Source organism: Mastigoproctus giganteus, chromosome 5 (genome assembly GCF_048544385.1).
Source record: "Mastigoproctus giganteus isolate SK-2022 chromosome 5, ASM4854438v1, whole genome shotgun sequence".
In the NCBI taxonomy this organism is placed as follows: domain Eukaryota; kingdom Metazoa; phylum Arthropoda; class Arachnida; order Uropygi; family Thelyphonidae; genus Mastigoproctus; species Mastigoproctus giganteus.
Genome location: NC_143579.1, coordinates 80,634,713 through 80,651,923, shown reverse-complemented (window position 1 = coordinate 80,651,923; position 17,211 = coordinate 80,634,713). Strand labels below are relative to the sequence as shown.

The window sequence follows — 17,211 nt, the reverse complement described above, 5'->3', positions numbered from 1 at the left end:
GTATAAGAAAAACCTGTAAAATTGTGTGAATGTTGAGTGAATGAAAGTTATTATTAATTGCATGTTCTATCTTAGCCTCTTGACTGCACAGACTGATGACTATGCATGCCCTCAGGCACCTCATGGTTATTCAAGCTATAGCTTTTCCTAGCTGGGATGCTGACACTGGCCATTTGGGTTACTCCCAAGGTCAGCGTGGGACAGAGCTGCAAAAAGCACGCTCCACCACAGGGATCACTTTCCCTATGTTCTTTTATTCCTACCACCTGGGGTTGTTGAGTCTCCTTCTGATAAATACCCTTTCCCCACTCTGGGTGCCCCCTTTTGCCTAATGACTCACCCCACTAACCACTTTCAACTCCCACCTTCTGGACCAGGATGGGCATCCTGTACCAGGAGTACCTTTACTGTTTCCCCTTTCAAATCAGGCAGGTACCTCAACTACTGCCCCCTCTGGTTTCTACCCTTTTATCCCACCCTCTTCCTATCCCCCATTATCTCCTTTCCAATAAAAATTTAATAAAACTCCAGATGAAATAAACTCCAGCAAAACAGTGATTGACAAGTTGTGACTCTGCCCACTGTCCTCCTAGGTTGATAGGCCTAGGATGTTTTCACTCCTCCACTTTCTGCTGTTTTTAGATCGTGAACTCATTTTCCGATTCAGAAACAGTGGAATGGGGGGGTAAACACCCTACACCCAAGCTAAGCACCCCCTTCTCGATGATGCAAAACAATCAGAAAGAAAACGCCTCCACAATAATCACCCAATCACAGAACTCGACCGTATAATTACTCCGGTCTACGCCCACTGAGTGAGTGCAACCACAGCACTGAGTGGGAGGTACTTTCACCCATCAATCACCGCTGTCTTTCCTCGTTTTCATCGGTGTTCCCTGTACTGGAGTTCAGCCAAAAAAAATTTTTTTTTTTTTTTTTTTTTTTTTTTTTTTTGGGCTCTCCTTGAATACCTAGGCTTCCCCAGGGTTTGCCCTGCCAGAGCTTTCTTCTCTTCTAATGTGTCCTGGCCTGCCTCCCCGTGGCAGTGACAGAAACTGGGGGTGTTAGTGGCTCTCCACAAGCCCCCAGACTGGCTAAGTGGCCAGAGGAACAACAACAACTAACACACACACGCTCTGGCCTTATGCAGTGTATTGTATTCCACACAGAGTAAAAATGCAGAGTTGAGGGAGACTCTTAGTGCCACCTGGCAAAAAACACTGTCACTATGATCGATATCTAATCAGGAAATGACCTATGTAATTATTTACCTGTGCATTTGTAGTGTGCGGCATTCTCAAGGTCAAATAAATATCACTATGTAATTATTTACCTTATTATTTATACCATATATCTTATTTACCTAGTTATTATTTACCTGCATTTACATAGGTCACTTAGAAATAGGCCTTTCGGATTCCATAATTCATCAGGAATATTGTTGCATCCGAAAGAGCAGGACTAAAATATTTAACTCAAATATTTATAAAACTATACAAATATTTAAAATATTTACAAATATGCAATATTCATTAATGTACAAAAAACGTTACAATGGAACGTTTAATGCCATGGCATCATTCAATGCCAGTTAGATAGTGAAGCATGTGAATGAGGTGGTGAATACTATGGAGGCAGTTGTCAGTAATTAATTGCATTTGTAGTGATGTAATTGTCTCACTGTCTTCTCCCATTGGCTCGAATAAATATCATTAGGAGGAAAACTTTTTTAATGTATTGAGTGATAAGTATTCAAGTCTTCTGTGATTAATGTTTTAAAGGTATACCATAATTCAATTGTATTCACTCTCTGTGAGATAACTTCCCAGTTAATAGAGGCCATGTAGCACCTTAAGGCATCGTAATTTCTTTCCTGAAATTATAATCCATTCCTTTGCCTTTAACAAAGCTACCCCCCTCCCCCCCCTCCCTCCCTCCCTCCCTCCCTCTCTCTCTCTCTCTCTCTCTCTCTCTCTCTCTCTCTCTCTCTCCATCATCCAATGTAGAAATCTGTGAACACTTCCTGTTACTGGTTCCTGTACTTTCAGCCCTATTATGCCATCTGGTTCATGGGTGACGATGAGGTCTAGAGTATTCTTTTCCCTAGTACTTTCCCTGACATGTTGATACAAATAACAATCATATAGTTGATTTAAAAATGTTGTCCCCCATGTAGAGTTTCCTTCCCATTTGCTCCGATCAATTAGAGGCAAATTGAACTCACCCATAATGGGCTCCTCCATAGCCAGGTGGGAAGGAGGAGCAGTGCGTAGCACACACTTCTTGATTAGACCAGGGTTCGAGCCCGTCACCACCAAATGCAGAAGATGTGAAAAGGTCAGGGAATGACCACCGCATATCCCGGAGCAATATGGCCTTAGTTGCTAATGCTCCTAAAAACTAAATAACAAACAATCACCCATAATAAGACATTCATTCTTACTTGCCCATTCTGTTTGTATGTAGAGGCCCTCATCATAATCTTCACAATCACCAGGCCTGTAGATTACTCCCACTCTCATTATACCTGTGCTTCCAACTATCTCATACTATACAGATTCGATACTAGCATGCGAAACGTCTGAATCCGGGAAAGCTTTCGTCATGCTCATGTTACTTTTGATAAGAAGCATGACCCCACCACCCCTTCTATCTTCCCTATCCTTCCTAAATACATTATACATACCATACTGAAACTCATCATCTGCTATCTCCTGGTGGCACCACATTTCTGTAAGCCCTATTATATCAGCATTACTTGTCTTAACCAGCAGTTTGAATTCACTCATTTTATTGATGACGCTTCTGACATTACTATATAAAAAATTAAGACTTGGTGTTCTTGTATAGTTAACTACCCTGACACACCCCTTAAGGTTATTTAAGCCCACTTCCCTGTCATTTTCTCCCTGCTCATTTGAAACGTTTCTGCCCTCAGAACATCTTGCTGCTATGTTTTGTTGTGGTAACAAACAAATACTCTTCAGGTATGTGCAAGCGTTAATTTGACCAGTACTATCAGATAACATGTATCTGTATTACCCCCTCCCCCCAAACTAGCAGTTCCCCCGAACCTTTAAGGTATCCTCAATAATACTAGCAAAAACTCTTGCACCACCTTTGTTAGATCGTGAATACTTAATGTCATTAGTGCCCACATGAATAATAATATTCCCTTTACCCCCCTTAAAATCTGACAGTCTGTTGGTGACATCATTAATAGTTTCTTCCGGCAGACATGCCTTGGTGTTGTGGTCCGCCTATCCTTATTACAAAAATATTTCCTGTTTCCCTGATAATGGAGCCTCCTAATAAAACTAAGTCCTTTTGAACCAAAGTAGTTTGCACTTGGTTATTCTGTTTTGGGTCCCAAATCTGGAGTGCATCACTTGATAGGTTGAGTCCCTGACAAGCTCCCAGTTACATTGTTCTCGAGGCAAGCACCCGTTTTTTTCAGTGACTCAAATTATTTTAGCAATGCACCAAATTGTAACTTAATTAAGATCGATTCACTCCTTACAATGGTGACAAAGAAAATAATCTCCAAGTGAGCTAGGATTATCCACTAGGTCAGCCTTGGAATACATAACACTGGTTCTGCAAAGCATAAAATCATGACTCAACTGGAAATTGGCATCAGCTATTTCTGTATGAGTCATGGTACCCTCTGATGAAGTGTTCAAGGCAGATCTTTTAATAACCATTATGAAATTTACTAATTATTAATAAAAGAAACTTTCAAAAAATTATATTTATAATAGAAAAATAAAATCAAACTATTACAGGAAAAAAAACTTATTAAAATAAACTTTACAATATACTAAATAACCTTTGAAATCATGCTCTATTTCACTTGAAATCCTGCTCTACTTCACTAATCCTGCTTTAATCCCCTCTTATCTATACTTCTTTAATGTCGCTATGAAGAGCTGTAATAGGTACGTCTGCTCGCCTTGAATGCCAACAGTAGAATCTAGACGTGCTCCAACAGTTCCTCATTCCACAAATTGATGAAGATGACCAAGAAGGTTGCGCTGTCTTACTTCCAGCAAGACAAGTGTAAAGTGTTCATTGTCTAACGGCCCAAGGGGTTTCCCCCATCTCCGTGTTGTGTACCCTGTTTGTGAAACACAGAACACTGTGAAGGCCAGAGATTTTAAAAAGTGTAAGGTACATGTTTATGTTGTGCAGTGTCATGTTGTGTTGTTCCTCTGACCTTTTAGCAGTTGGGCCCCTAGTGGGACCCCCGTTGCCCACACTTAACCCCGAGGAGGCAGGTCAGGCATAGAGGGATCGCATTAGAAGTAATTACTCTGGCAGGCCCTGCCACCTAATTTCCTAAGATTTCAGTGGCAAGGGCCTAAAAAAAAAAAATAAAATAAATAAATAAATAATAATAATAAAAATATAATAAAATAAAAAAAAATAAATAAAAAATAAAATAAAATAAATATTCCAGCAAGACAGTGCAATCCTCATTAACTTGTGCGTGAGCACCTCAACACCCATTTCCCAGGTCGGTGGATCGGTTGAGGGGCGCCGATAGCATGGCCACCTCGTTCCCTGGATTTTTTTCTTATGAGGATTTGTTAAAGATATAGTGTATGTGCCACCCTTACCTACAAATGTCACTTAGCTCTGAACTCTAATTACCGCCGCATTTGCAGAAGTGATGCCAGAGATGCTACCCCACATGGCAAGAAATTGACTATAGCTGTTATGTCTGCCGCATTAAAAATGGAAATCACATTGAATCATAACTATTCCAGATAAAACTTGAAGTGTTTTGCTACATTCTGACATTTCAAAATATTGTGTGTGTGTGTGTGTGTGTGTGTGTCCTCTAAATAAATTTATATACACATTCAAAGTTGTAAAGCTGTTTTTGAAACACCCTGTATACAATTTAATTTTTTTTTACATTTAATAAACACAAAAATTCAACAATTATTACATAACACTAATAATTTTCAGTATATGTTCTTAATAATATTGTTAAATACTGAAGAAGATACATAAAACATTATAATAAAGCAATATAGAAAAATCAAATAATACTAAAACCATGATATTTTAAAGTCAATACGAAACTATTTTGTGACTCCACTAGTTTAACTAGGGGAGATGCACAACGCTTATGTCTGCCTGTGCTGTGGGGAATGTATGTAGTCACAGGCCATACAATGTGAAGGAATGGGCTGTGCCCATTGGGATACCTGCTTCTGGCTTAGAAGCAGGTATCCTAACAGGTGCATAGGTGTGGTTTCCACCAGATACCCACTTCCCAAAATAACTGGAAACAGGACTCATCGGACCAGGAGACCCAATCATCTAAGGTCCAGTGACGATGTGCTTTTGCTGTCTTGAGGCATAGTGCCCTGTGTCGTGGTGTTAGCAATGGGTGGGTCGGCGGCTCTTGTAACCTATTGTGGCTAATGATCACCTGATCATCTTGGAGGAGACATTTCTGGCACCTCCCTCATTGAAGTCGGTGATGATTTGTGCCACTGTTGCTCTCCAGTTGGCTGAAACAATGTGAAACAGCCGTCAACGACCATGTTCGTCCACCACCTTTCTCCACCCACAGTGCTGTCAACGATGAGATGTTATTCTGGAAATGGCATATTCCCAGTACACTCTTGATACTGTTGAATGGGGATAGTGCAATTTCTGTACCACATCCGTGATAGAGGGACACGTGTCGGGCACCCACTATCATCCCTCTTTCAAAGTCTGTTAACCCATGACATTTATCCATACTGACATCAAATTACCATCTGTGTGAATGCAGTGATGCCGTGTACCTAAATATCTGCGGTGGTGGGTTTATCCACTAGCGAGAGGGATGGCAGTGTTGTGTTGCCCAGGAAACAGGTATCCCATGAATTCTGTCCATTCAGTGTAAAGCATTTTGAATATAATGAAAGAATATGTGATATTGCTTGTGCAAAAGGAATAAAGGAGTCTGTGTCACACACACTTAGAAACATTGCTAAAACAATTAAAGCAAGCTTTATTGCTGGAACAATCCCGAGTGCTAGCAAATCTGTGAGATCATGGTCAAAGGAAATTGAGCAGATGGAAAGAAGATCAAAGAAAAGTGCGATCTGGGACAAGCTTTCTCACCATAAAAGAAAAACCTTATCAATTTATGAAGACTTAAGGAAAAAAGATAAATCCTGGAGATGTGCCTTCCTTCAGTGCTATTAGTGGCTGGTTTTAAGAACTGCTATGCTTTCTATAATGTTATTATGATCTAAGGTGTAGCAAGAAGACTACACCTTAGATCAAATTTTCAATCGATGAAACTGGTTTGTACTGGAAGTGAGTGCCATTAAGAACCTGCATTTCTAAGAATGAAGCACAAACATGACCTCTAGGTTTTAAGCTTCAAAGGATTCTATGACTGATGTTGCCAATACTGGTGGAGAGTAAAGCTTAATCCTATGCTGGTGCTGCGAACCTGTGAGCCATGAAAGAATACTTCAAGGCTACCTTAGGCATCTACTTTAGCATTAGCATTAGTAGAGGCATATGATGCAAGAAAGCAAGCTTATTCAGCATCAGCCAAAAAAAAAAAAAAAAAAACAACCACTACTCCCATTTCACCCCTCCATTCGTTCGAAATACCTGTCCAACTGAGCCTTAAATTTGTTTAGGCTATCAACTTCAACAACAAGCGATGGAAGTCTATTCCACAAACCAACTGCCCGCTGGCTAAAGGCAAATTTCCGCACATCTATCCGACATCCGTCCTTTCTCAATTTGAATTTATGCCCTCTCAGGTGATTATTCTGAGCAAGAGGAAGAATCCCATCGGCATTGAGCATGCTCAAGCCATTCAAAGCCTTATACACCTCTATCAGATCACCTCGCTGATGCCTAGTCTCCAGGCTCTGTAATTTGCAAAACTTAAGCCTTTCTTTGTAAGAGCAACCCTTTGTTCCATTCACTAATCTTGTTGCCCTTCTCTGTACTCGTTCCAGCAGCTCTACATCCTTCTTGAAATGAGGCCTCCAGACCTGTACACAGTACTCAAGGTGTGGCCTGACCAATGCCTTATACAAGGGAATAATCACATCCCTGTCCCTGCTAGAAAAATTCCTGTATATCATTGACAAGACACCATGAGCTACTCTTGCAGCTCGTCTGCACTGCTCAGAGAACTTCATATCTGCCTGCACAATTACCCCCAGGTCCTTTTCATTCTCTACCACTGTCAGCGTAGTACCACAGAGTTGATACGTTGATCTGGGGTTACTGTTTCCCATATGCAGTACTTTACATTTGTCAATGTTAAACTTCATTTGCCACCTCTCAGCCCATCTGCTCAACCTTTCCAGATCCTGTTGCAGCAGCAGCATAGTATCAGTAGTGTCCTTAACAACCCTGCCAACCTTTGTATCGTCTGCAAACTTGGACATTAAGCCTGATACACCATCATCAATATCATTTATAAATACAGAAAGCAACAATGGACCCAACACTGAACCCTGAGGAACTCCACTAATAACATTAGTCCACGTTGAGCAGTGTCCATTGATTACCACTCTCTGTCTTCTGCCACTCAACCATCCCTTTATCCATAGCAGCAATTTGCCTCCAATGCCACACTTCTCCAATTTGTGCAGCAGTCTTCCATGCGCAACAGTATCAAAAGCCTTTCTAAGATCCAAATATATAATATCAAAGTTATTCCCTGCATCCAGTTCTTTTGTGACTACATCATAGTAGCCAATCAAATTGGTCAGACAAGACCTGCCCTTAACAAACCCATGCTGTGTCTGAGCTATAACTGAATTCTTATCCAGATGATCCTGCAGTGCTTCTTTAACCAGTGCCTCCATTAATTTTCCTGGAACCGAAGTTAAACTAACAGGTCTATAATTACTTGTGTCAGCCTTTGATCCTCCTTTGTGAATTGGGGTTACATTTGCACATCTCCAGTCCATGGGTACCTCCCCTGAGTCATTAGCATTAGCATTAAAAAGAAGTCCAAAGAAGCTCTCATAATTATGGCTAGGGGTTTGCTTACTTCCTTTGCTGCCTCCTTTAATATAACTGGATAGATCCCATCCACCCTGGGTGCCTTTTTTATGTTTATCCTCAACAATTTCTCCTCCACTTTCCTCTCAGTTGTTAGAAAATCATCTAGCTCACTGCCAATGTTTACTTCACCTACGACATTCCCCTTCCGGAATAACTCCTCATGTGTGAATGTAGATGCAAAATACTCGTTTAGATTGTTAGCCACCTGAGCTGGATCCTCAACTGTTGAACCATCAACATCCAGTGGCCCAATCTGATTCATCCCTTTCCTTCTTGAGTTTAAATAGGTAAAGAACTCTTTTCTGTTTTTCTTTGCATCCTTTGCCAAGGATTTCTCATAATCTGCCTTTGCCTGCCTAATCTCCTTTGTGACTTGGTTACAGACCAACTTATATCTATCATAGGCTTTCATCTCACCCATTAATTTGTATGTATCCCATGCATTTTTCTTCTCTGCCATATGTCTCATTAGTTCATCTGACAACCATTTAGGCCTGAACCTTGAACAATATTTCTTGGTTGGTATGTAAAGCCTGGTAGCTTCCAAGATTAGTTCCTTGAATGCTTCCCATTTTGAATTTGCTGTTGGTAACATCATCAGTTGGTCCCACTGTATAGAATTTAAGTACTGTCTCAGACCATCATAGTCGCCTTTACGAAAGCAAAAACCCTTCCCTTTACCTCTGATGGTAGTTACCTCCTTGAGTAAATCCCACTTCAGCACACTGTGATCACTGCCACCCAGTGGTTCCTTTATCTGCAGATTCCTAATGCATGAAGAATCACTACTGATAATCAGATCAAGAGTATTACTCCCTCTAGTTGCCTCCCGAACATGCTGGTGTAGAAAACAATCATCCAATAAATCCACAAAAGCCTTGCTAGTGTGTGAGTGACCAACCCACAAATTCCAGTCAATATCTGGGAAATTAAAATCCCCCATTATAAGACTCTCTGATTTACTGGCCCATTCTATTTCCCTGTACAGTATCTTATTATACTCACCAGAGTCATTAGGCCTATAGCACACTCCTACTCTCAATTTTGATCTACCTATGCTTATGTCACACCAAACTGACTCGACACTGCCCTGTCCATCGATGTCGACTGGCTTCACTTCCTTGGATTTTATGTGTTTTTTAACTAATAGCATAACCCCTCCTCCCTTCCTATCCTGTCTATCCTTTCTGTAGACGTTGTACTCCCCAAATTCCAGTTCTGCATTCCTTATATCTGTGTGACACCACGTCTCTATATCCCAACAATATCTGCCTTTGATGTTTTGAGTAATACCTCAAATTCATCAAATTTATTTACTAAACTCCTAGCATTGGTGTACACGCAAGTATACATGCACCTGTTTATATTCTTAGCTACCCTAACACAACCCATGTGTTTACTTGTACCGCAATGACTTCCAGCAGTCTCTGAAATATCCTGCATCTTGTTTTTCAGGCTTCTGCTCATTCCAATAGAGGCAGTGCAAGAATCTCTTTCACCTCTGCCAGTCTACTGTTAATCCATTAGTCTTTGTCTCCCCCCAAGCTAGCAGTTTTCCGACCCACCTAACACTGCCTCGATAGCATCAGCAAATATTCTTGCACCCTTTCTATTTAAGTGTATCCCATCCCTGTAGAAGCAATCTCTCCTGTTAACAAGTACATTCCAGGCTGAAAAAAATTCTACCCCTTGAGCCTTGCACAATCTTTCCAGGGCCGAATTGATCGACAAGGCTCTCATCATATACCCCCTCCTATCGTGTCTGGGCAGAATTGCAGACACTTTCAAATTCAACCCTACTTCACGGATTTTTTTCAACAGTGACCTGTACTTGTTAAGTAATTCCGCTGGTTAAGTAATACCTTAGGCATCTACTTTAGGTCAAGCAAAAGGGGTTGGATGATGGGACAAATTTTTTTTGATCTTACTGTTGATTTTTTGAATGTGTTTTTAAAAATTAATGCAAGAAAAACAAAAATCGGATTTCAAGATTCTCCTAATTTTGGATTATGTACCAAGCCATCTTTGCACCATTTTCTGAGCTTTCTGAAAACATCAAAGTCCTATTTCTACCTCCAAACACAACCTCACTCCTTCAGTCTGTGGATCAAAGTGTGATAGCAGCTTTTTATTATTTAAGGTGCACATTTAAGAAGTTTATTTGGAGCTGCTGACATCATTGTGTGGAGGTCTGAGGCGATGTAAATCGTGACTGCTTACATGCAGCTTGGTGGAAGCTTCTCTGGGGAGAAGCTTCCAGATTTTATTCATAATTTTAAAACTGTCAGAGGAGCTTCCAAGAATCAAAGCAACTGTATTGCTCTTGCAAAGCAAGTTGGATTTCAAGAAGTGGAGAGTAAGGATGTTGAAGAGCTCCTTGAGTCCCATTGTGAAGACCTCTATACAGCTGATCTACAACAACTAGTTGCTGAGGGGGAAGTGAAAGCGAGAGATCAAGAATATGAAGTCCAGGATGTAGCACCTTGAAAGCTTTCCACTTCTCTTTGTTTTCTTTCCTGAGGGTAGTTGAGAAGCATTTGCTGCCCTTAGAAGACAATGATTACAATGCAGAATGCAGCAGGATAGATGTTAGGGGAATAAGCTCTTATTTGGTACCCTGTGAACAGCTTCTTTATGAAAGAATAAAAATGGCAAAGCAACAAAAACTGTCTTTTTTTTAAGCCAACCCTCACACCAAAACAGTCAGAAGACAGTGAACCACAGCCATCCACTTCTTAATTATTTTTCTTTCTAACCCAGCCACAACTGCACCCGAAAGTGGTGATTATGATGATGACCCTCAGCCCCTGTCTTCATAACTCAGAAACCTCAAAATCTTCTTCCTCCCCCATCAAGTTATTTTTAAATTTTTTCAAGGTAAGTGTTAAGTTTACTTTATTATTTCATTACTAAATATGAATTTAACATTAGCATTAGCATTAGTAGAGGCATTTGATGCAAGAAAACAAGCTTATGCAGCATCAGCCAAAAAAAAAAAAAAAAAAACCCACTTCCACTTCACCCCTCTGTTCGTTCAAAATACCTGTCCAGCTGAGCCTTAAACTTATTTAGGCTATCAACCTCCACCACAAGGGATGGAAGTCTGTTATTTAAACCGTGCTATCCTTTCATTATCATCAGCCATTTTCAATCCACTGCAAGATGAAGGCCTCCCTCACAACTTTACAGTCCCTTCTGTTTTGTGCAATGGCCATCCATTTACTGCCCATGAACTCTTGAATTTCATTTGTCCATTTCCATTGTTGTCTTCCATGTTCTTTTTTTAGCTCCTCTTGAGTACCATTTGTTATTTTCTTAGTCCAGTTATGTGCCCTGCCCAAGTCCATTTCATTTCTATAGTTTTGATAAGAATGTCCTTTACTTGAGTTTGTTGCCTAATCTATGTGTTTCCCTTCTTATGAAACCTGATTCCTAATATAATTTGTTCTATTCTTTGCTGTGTAGTTTTCATCTTCTCTTCCATTCTTTTGGTGAGTGCCCAAGTTTCATTTCCATAAGTCATGGTGGAGAGTATACATTGGTTTGGTATTTTATGTTTCAGACAAATTGGGATATTGCTCTTCAGTATGTGACTATATTTCCTGAATGCTATCCATCCGAAATTTATTCTTCTCTTGACTTCCAGCCATTTATCATTATTACAGCTAACGACTTGTCCAAGATAAGTATATGAATCCACCTTTTCAATTTCTACTCCTTCAATGATTGTATCCTTTTCTGTGGCATACTTATTCATCATTACTTTTGTTTCTATTATATTCATCTTTAGTCTGAAATCCTTACTAACTCTGCATAACTGATTAATTTTCCTATAATTCTTTGGGATCATGGCTTATGATCACAATGTCATCTGCAAATTGTAAATGGTTTATGTACTCTTCATTCACATTGGCTCCTTTCTGCGACTAGTCTAATCTCCGTAGCCAGGGGGGCAGGAGCAGCAGTGCGTAGCACACGCTTCTTGATTAGACTGGGGTTCGAGCCTGTGCCCACCAAATACGGAGGATACGGAAAGGTCAGGGAATGACCACCGCATATCCCTGGAGCAATATGGCCTTAGTTGCTAATGCTCCTAAAAACCAAAAAAACAGTCTAATCTTTTGAAAACTTCCCCAAAGAGCAGCAGTAAACAACTTCGGAGATATTGTGTCTCCTTGTCGAACTCCTTTCTCAATTTTAAATTTTCTACTGTCTTTGTCTAGTCTAGTGCTTCCCAAAGTGGGCGATATCGCCCCCTGGTGGGGCATTTGAATTATCCATAAGGGCGTTAGGCATGAAAAGGGGCGACAGGGGGGTGGATGGAGCACCATCAGTGATTGGCCGTTACAAGGGTTTTATGGCTTATTTAAAAAATGCTGTGCCAAATATTATTACTGTTCATTGTGTCATTCACTGTCAGCATTTAGTTGCGAAAAAACTTGGTGATCAACTGCACAATTATTACCGCTATAAACAAAATTAAAGCACATTCTTTGAATGATCGTATATTTCGAAAGCTTTGTGATCAAAACCGTGAAGATTTTGAACGATTGCTACTTCACTCCGAGGTTCGGTGGGTGTCAAAAGGCAACTGTCTCAACAGATTTTATGAACTATTTGATACTGTTGTCCAGTGTTTTGAAGATAGGAACAACGACCTTAGTAATGACCTCAAGAAAATGAAAACTGATATTGCTTATCTTGCAGATTTATTTACTAGATTCAACTCAATGAACTTACATTTACAAGGACAAGATGTAACTGTTATTAAGGCGAAATCTCAAATTTCAGCATTTATTTCAAAATTAAAGCTTTTTATGTGCAATGTAGGACAACGTGAATTGTATCAATTTCCAAATCTGTTGGAAATAGAGAAAAAAGAAAAATAGCTGATGAAACTCTACTAACTTTTTGTAATCATCTAGAAATGTTGCACAGAGATATGCAGGAAAGGTTTGAAGATCTCCTTAATTTAAAAATTCCAGATTGGATTATAAATCCTTTTTTAAATAATGACGATGGTGAATGTTTTGTAGAAGAAGAATTGATTGAGTTACAAAGTGAAGTTGAACAGAAGCCAAAATTTCAAAATTCATATTAGGAATTTTGGTTACAAAAGAAAATCCCTGACCATTATCCTGCATTGTGGGGAATTGTAAAAAAATTACTTATTTCTTTTCCAACATCATATCTAGTCGAAACCGGTTTCAGTGCTGTATCTCAATTGCTGACAAAACAAAGAAATTGTCTGGATGTTGTTAAACGTGGCGATTTACGCTTCTACTTACAGATATTAAACCTAATATTGATAAGCTAATAAATCTCCACCAAGCTCATCCATCGCATTAAATATTAAAATATAATTAACTATTTCCATTAATATCGTGACTTATTTATGTAATTAACTTTAATTTTTATGACTTAATTTAAGTGACTGTAACTGACTTTATTTATGTAGTTGTAATTTTTTACAAAGAAGGAATAAAGCGCAGTCAATAGTTTTCTTTATAATTCATACACATACGTGCAGGGCTGCATTTATGTTTTTGGAGGCAAACAGACAAATATTCATTTCAGTTATTTAGCTTTACTTTATATTGGTGGGCTAAAAAAAAAAGCCTTGGAGAGGGTTTTTTTGGGGGGCCAGTGATCCAACCAAGGGGGGGCGGTGATCCAAAAAAGTTTGAGAAGCACTGGTCTGGTCTAATAAAGGAGGTAGCATTCTCATATATTTTTTGCAAAATCATAATGTTTGAAGGGGTGTCTATGCCTTGTCTTTCCGGTGCCCGAAACATTTCCTTATGCTGTATGGAATCAAATGCCTTTTTATAATCCACAAATGCCAGGCATAATGGTGTTTTATATTCATTTGCTTTCTCCATTAGCTGTGATATTACGTGAAGGTGATCCATAGTTGAGAATCTGTCCTAAGGGCACTTTGCTCTTTCAGTTGATTCTCATCAAGTGTTCTTTCTAATCTGTTAATAATGACCCTTGTAAACAACTTGTAGATGTGAAACAACAAGCTAGTTGGTCTATAATTTCCGATTTCTGATTTATCTCCTTTCTTATGCAGCAAAATTATGATTGCATTATTCCACTGCATTATGCCCACCACCACCCATAAGTGTGGTGTCCACCAAGAATAAGTAACAATAGTCTTCTCTATTAATGAAGTATTACTTATTCGAGGTTGTGCAATACATGATAACTTGTTGTGAAGGATGAGCACAATATGAGATACAGATGAAATGATCTTCTTTACACTACTATCGTAGTTTTTTTTTTAAGAGTTGTCTATGGTGTATCTACACCGATATTATATAGATAATCTTAAAATATTATGCCCATTAGCATTAGTTTCATTTTAATACTCAAGCCATAGATGTCCCCCCCCTCCGTAAATATATAATCCTCAGAGCCTACACACAAAACAACATATATATACTTGTACATCAGGAACACAAAATGTATGTACAGTAAACCCCCGCTATTCGCAGGGGTTACGTTCCTGAGAAATGCCCCGAATACCGAAAACACGAATACTGAGTTGACTCCCATAGTAATAAAGGGGTTCGGTTCCAAAGTGTGAAACATAAAAAAAACTAGTCTAAAATTTTGTCAATGTATGTATTATATGTACCTTCATAATATGACTATGTACATAGACAGTATATAGTGAAAAATCGAAATGAAAATAAGAAACAATTTAATGTAATATTTATTAGAAATTTCAAACCAGCGCCTTTGCTAGCTAAAAACTTATCCCACCAGTGCTATCAAGTTTCGTTAAATAAAGGAGTTTGCATTTTCACGAATGATGAGTGAACTTAACGGAATTTTATTTTGAGTTCGGTCTTCTATCCACAGATTTAAAGCCTTTTCCATTTTTTCTAATTTAACATCACGAGTTACAGAGCAAATTTTTGAAGCAATTAACGCATTTTTATGGACACTTCGGTGGATTTTTTCTTCCGATTTCTTGATTGATCGTACCATTGACGCATTGATTTTATAATGTTTTGGCACTGAGGAGACATTTTCACCATTAGAAATCTTATATAATAACTCAATTTTATTTGCTAATGTCATCACCTTCTTTGATCTTTTCACATTTCCCTTGTTATTCCTAGCCATATTTTTGTACGGGTTAACACGCTCGAAAAAGTCTGTTTTACACTGCAAAACGGTAGATTTACCAGTGTTTAGGTAGATTTACCTTTTTTAAGCATATCAATTAATAAATTTATTCAATTTATAAGCATATAAATTAAAAACAAACGACAAAACTTCCCATGGCAAGCGCATAACACATACTGAACAAGGATTAGCGAGAAACATCCACGCTCGCGATTTTGTCACCCCCTCCACCCACTGAGCGCTGTTTTGACTGGGGAAGATAATTTTAGCCACACCCATGTTTTTTATGGCGGAAAATGTTCACGGCACTTTAAAATTCACATTTTTTTAGGTTTCATTTTATATTAAATCAGCGAGTGCAAATACGCGAAACCGCGAATACAGATACCGCGAATAGCAGGGGTTTACTGTATATGTATGTAATCCAGAAAGGGTTAAATGTAATTTAATGTTTTATTAGTAAATTAATAATATTTTTTCACTATTTTACATCTCATAAATAAATTATCTGCACACTGACAGCAGCAGTATTAATCCTTTTTATAACAGTTTAGGGGTACTCACCACTGAGGGTGTGTTATTCATTTTGTAAGAATTACTTGTTTTTATCACTAACAATATTTAGTTTCGTAGGTATAATTCAGTTATTTTTTGTTCATTGTGCATATTAAAAATGATTGTTATTATTTATAACAGAGAGCACTTTGGAAAGATATGTTTACACAACGAACAGAGAAAGAAATTCCTGAGGCCCTGGTAACTATTGATTTCTTAATTTTTTTTTATTGTATTATTTGATCAAGTTAATTGTTTTTTTTTTTTTTTTTTTTTTTTTTGCAATTATTATGATGTGTATTTAAACATTCATGTGACAAATGGAAAGATTTTTATTTATTTTTTTGCCTGTTGCTTTGTTTTTTTATTTATTTTTACCGCATATGTAGCCATACAATACTGCTGTTCATGTTTGTTTGTTCAGGCTACACATGTGGTTTGAAATGCCGTATTTATGAATGTTTAACAGCATTTATTTATTGCAATTAATGTTCACGTTGTCAATTTTGTTGATACTTGAAAAAAAACAACTTGGGAAAACAACCCGGGAACTTGTAAAGCGAAAACTCATAAACAGAGACAGACTGGCCATAACACTTACCAGGGAAACCCCGGTGGGCCAGAGGCCGATGGAGGCTGTTGTGATTTACAGTATTACACTCTGACTTCCTAAACATTCTATTTGTTTTCCCAGGTAAGAATTTTTGACCCAGTCTGCTTCTGCTCGTAAAGAGGGAACTGCCTATATTTGCATTGCTGTATTTTTCTAAACTGTCATACAGTTCACTCTTTTAAAATATAAGAGAACCATCAGGTAGCAGTGGTCACAGTGTATTAATTTGCGATTTACTCAAAGATGTAACTACCAGTTTTGCTTTCGTAAAGCTCATTATGGTAGTCTGAGACAGTTTTTAAATTCTGTACAGTGAGACCACCAACTGATGAAGTTGCAATCAGCAAATTCTAAATGAGAAGCGGTCAAGGAATTAATCATAGAAGCTGCTAGGCTTTTCATACCAACTAAGAAATACTATTCAAGGTATAGGCCTAAATGGATGTCAGATGAACTGATAAAACTCGTGGCAGTGAAGAAAAGTGCGATCAGATGCATATAATTTTTTGGGCAATGCAGACGCCCACAGTAGATATAAACTAGTCTGTAATAAAGTTACAAAGGAGGTTATGCAAGAAAAGGCAGATTACAAGAGATCTTTAGCAAAGGATGCAAAGAAAAACAGAAAAGGCGTTTTTACTTATGTAAATACTAGAAGGAAGGAGGGTCAAATTGGTCCACCCTATCGATGGTTTGACTGACCATGTTGACCCACTATTGATGGTGAACCTGCTCAGGTTGCTAACAAACTGGATGAGTATTATGCATCTACATTCACATATGAGGAATTCTTTAGAGAAGGGGATGCCAGAGGCTTATCAAACTAATAGGGAGCTAAATGATTTTGTAATAAC

At 38.5% G+C, this 17,211-nt stretch overlaps 1 protein-coding gene across 4 annotated transcripts in view; it reads left to right on the top strand.

Annotated features, from left to right (window-relative positions):
- Positions 1-17,211, top strand: part of LOC150085522 (ran GTPase-activating protein 1-like) — a 384,391-nt gene that overhangs the window by 46,720 nt on the left and 320,460 nt on the right. For all 4 annotated transcript variants that reach the window (XM_090374091.1, XM_090374088.1, XM_090374089.1 and 1 more), the window contains exon 3: positions 15,886-15,945. In XM_090374091.1, coding sequence (XP_090230217.1) covers positions 15,886-15,945 — 60 coding nt within the window. The remainder of the gene's footprint in view (positions 1-15,885; positions 15,946-17,211) is intronic.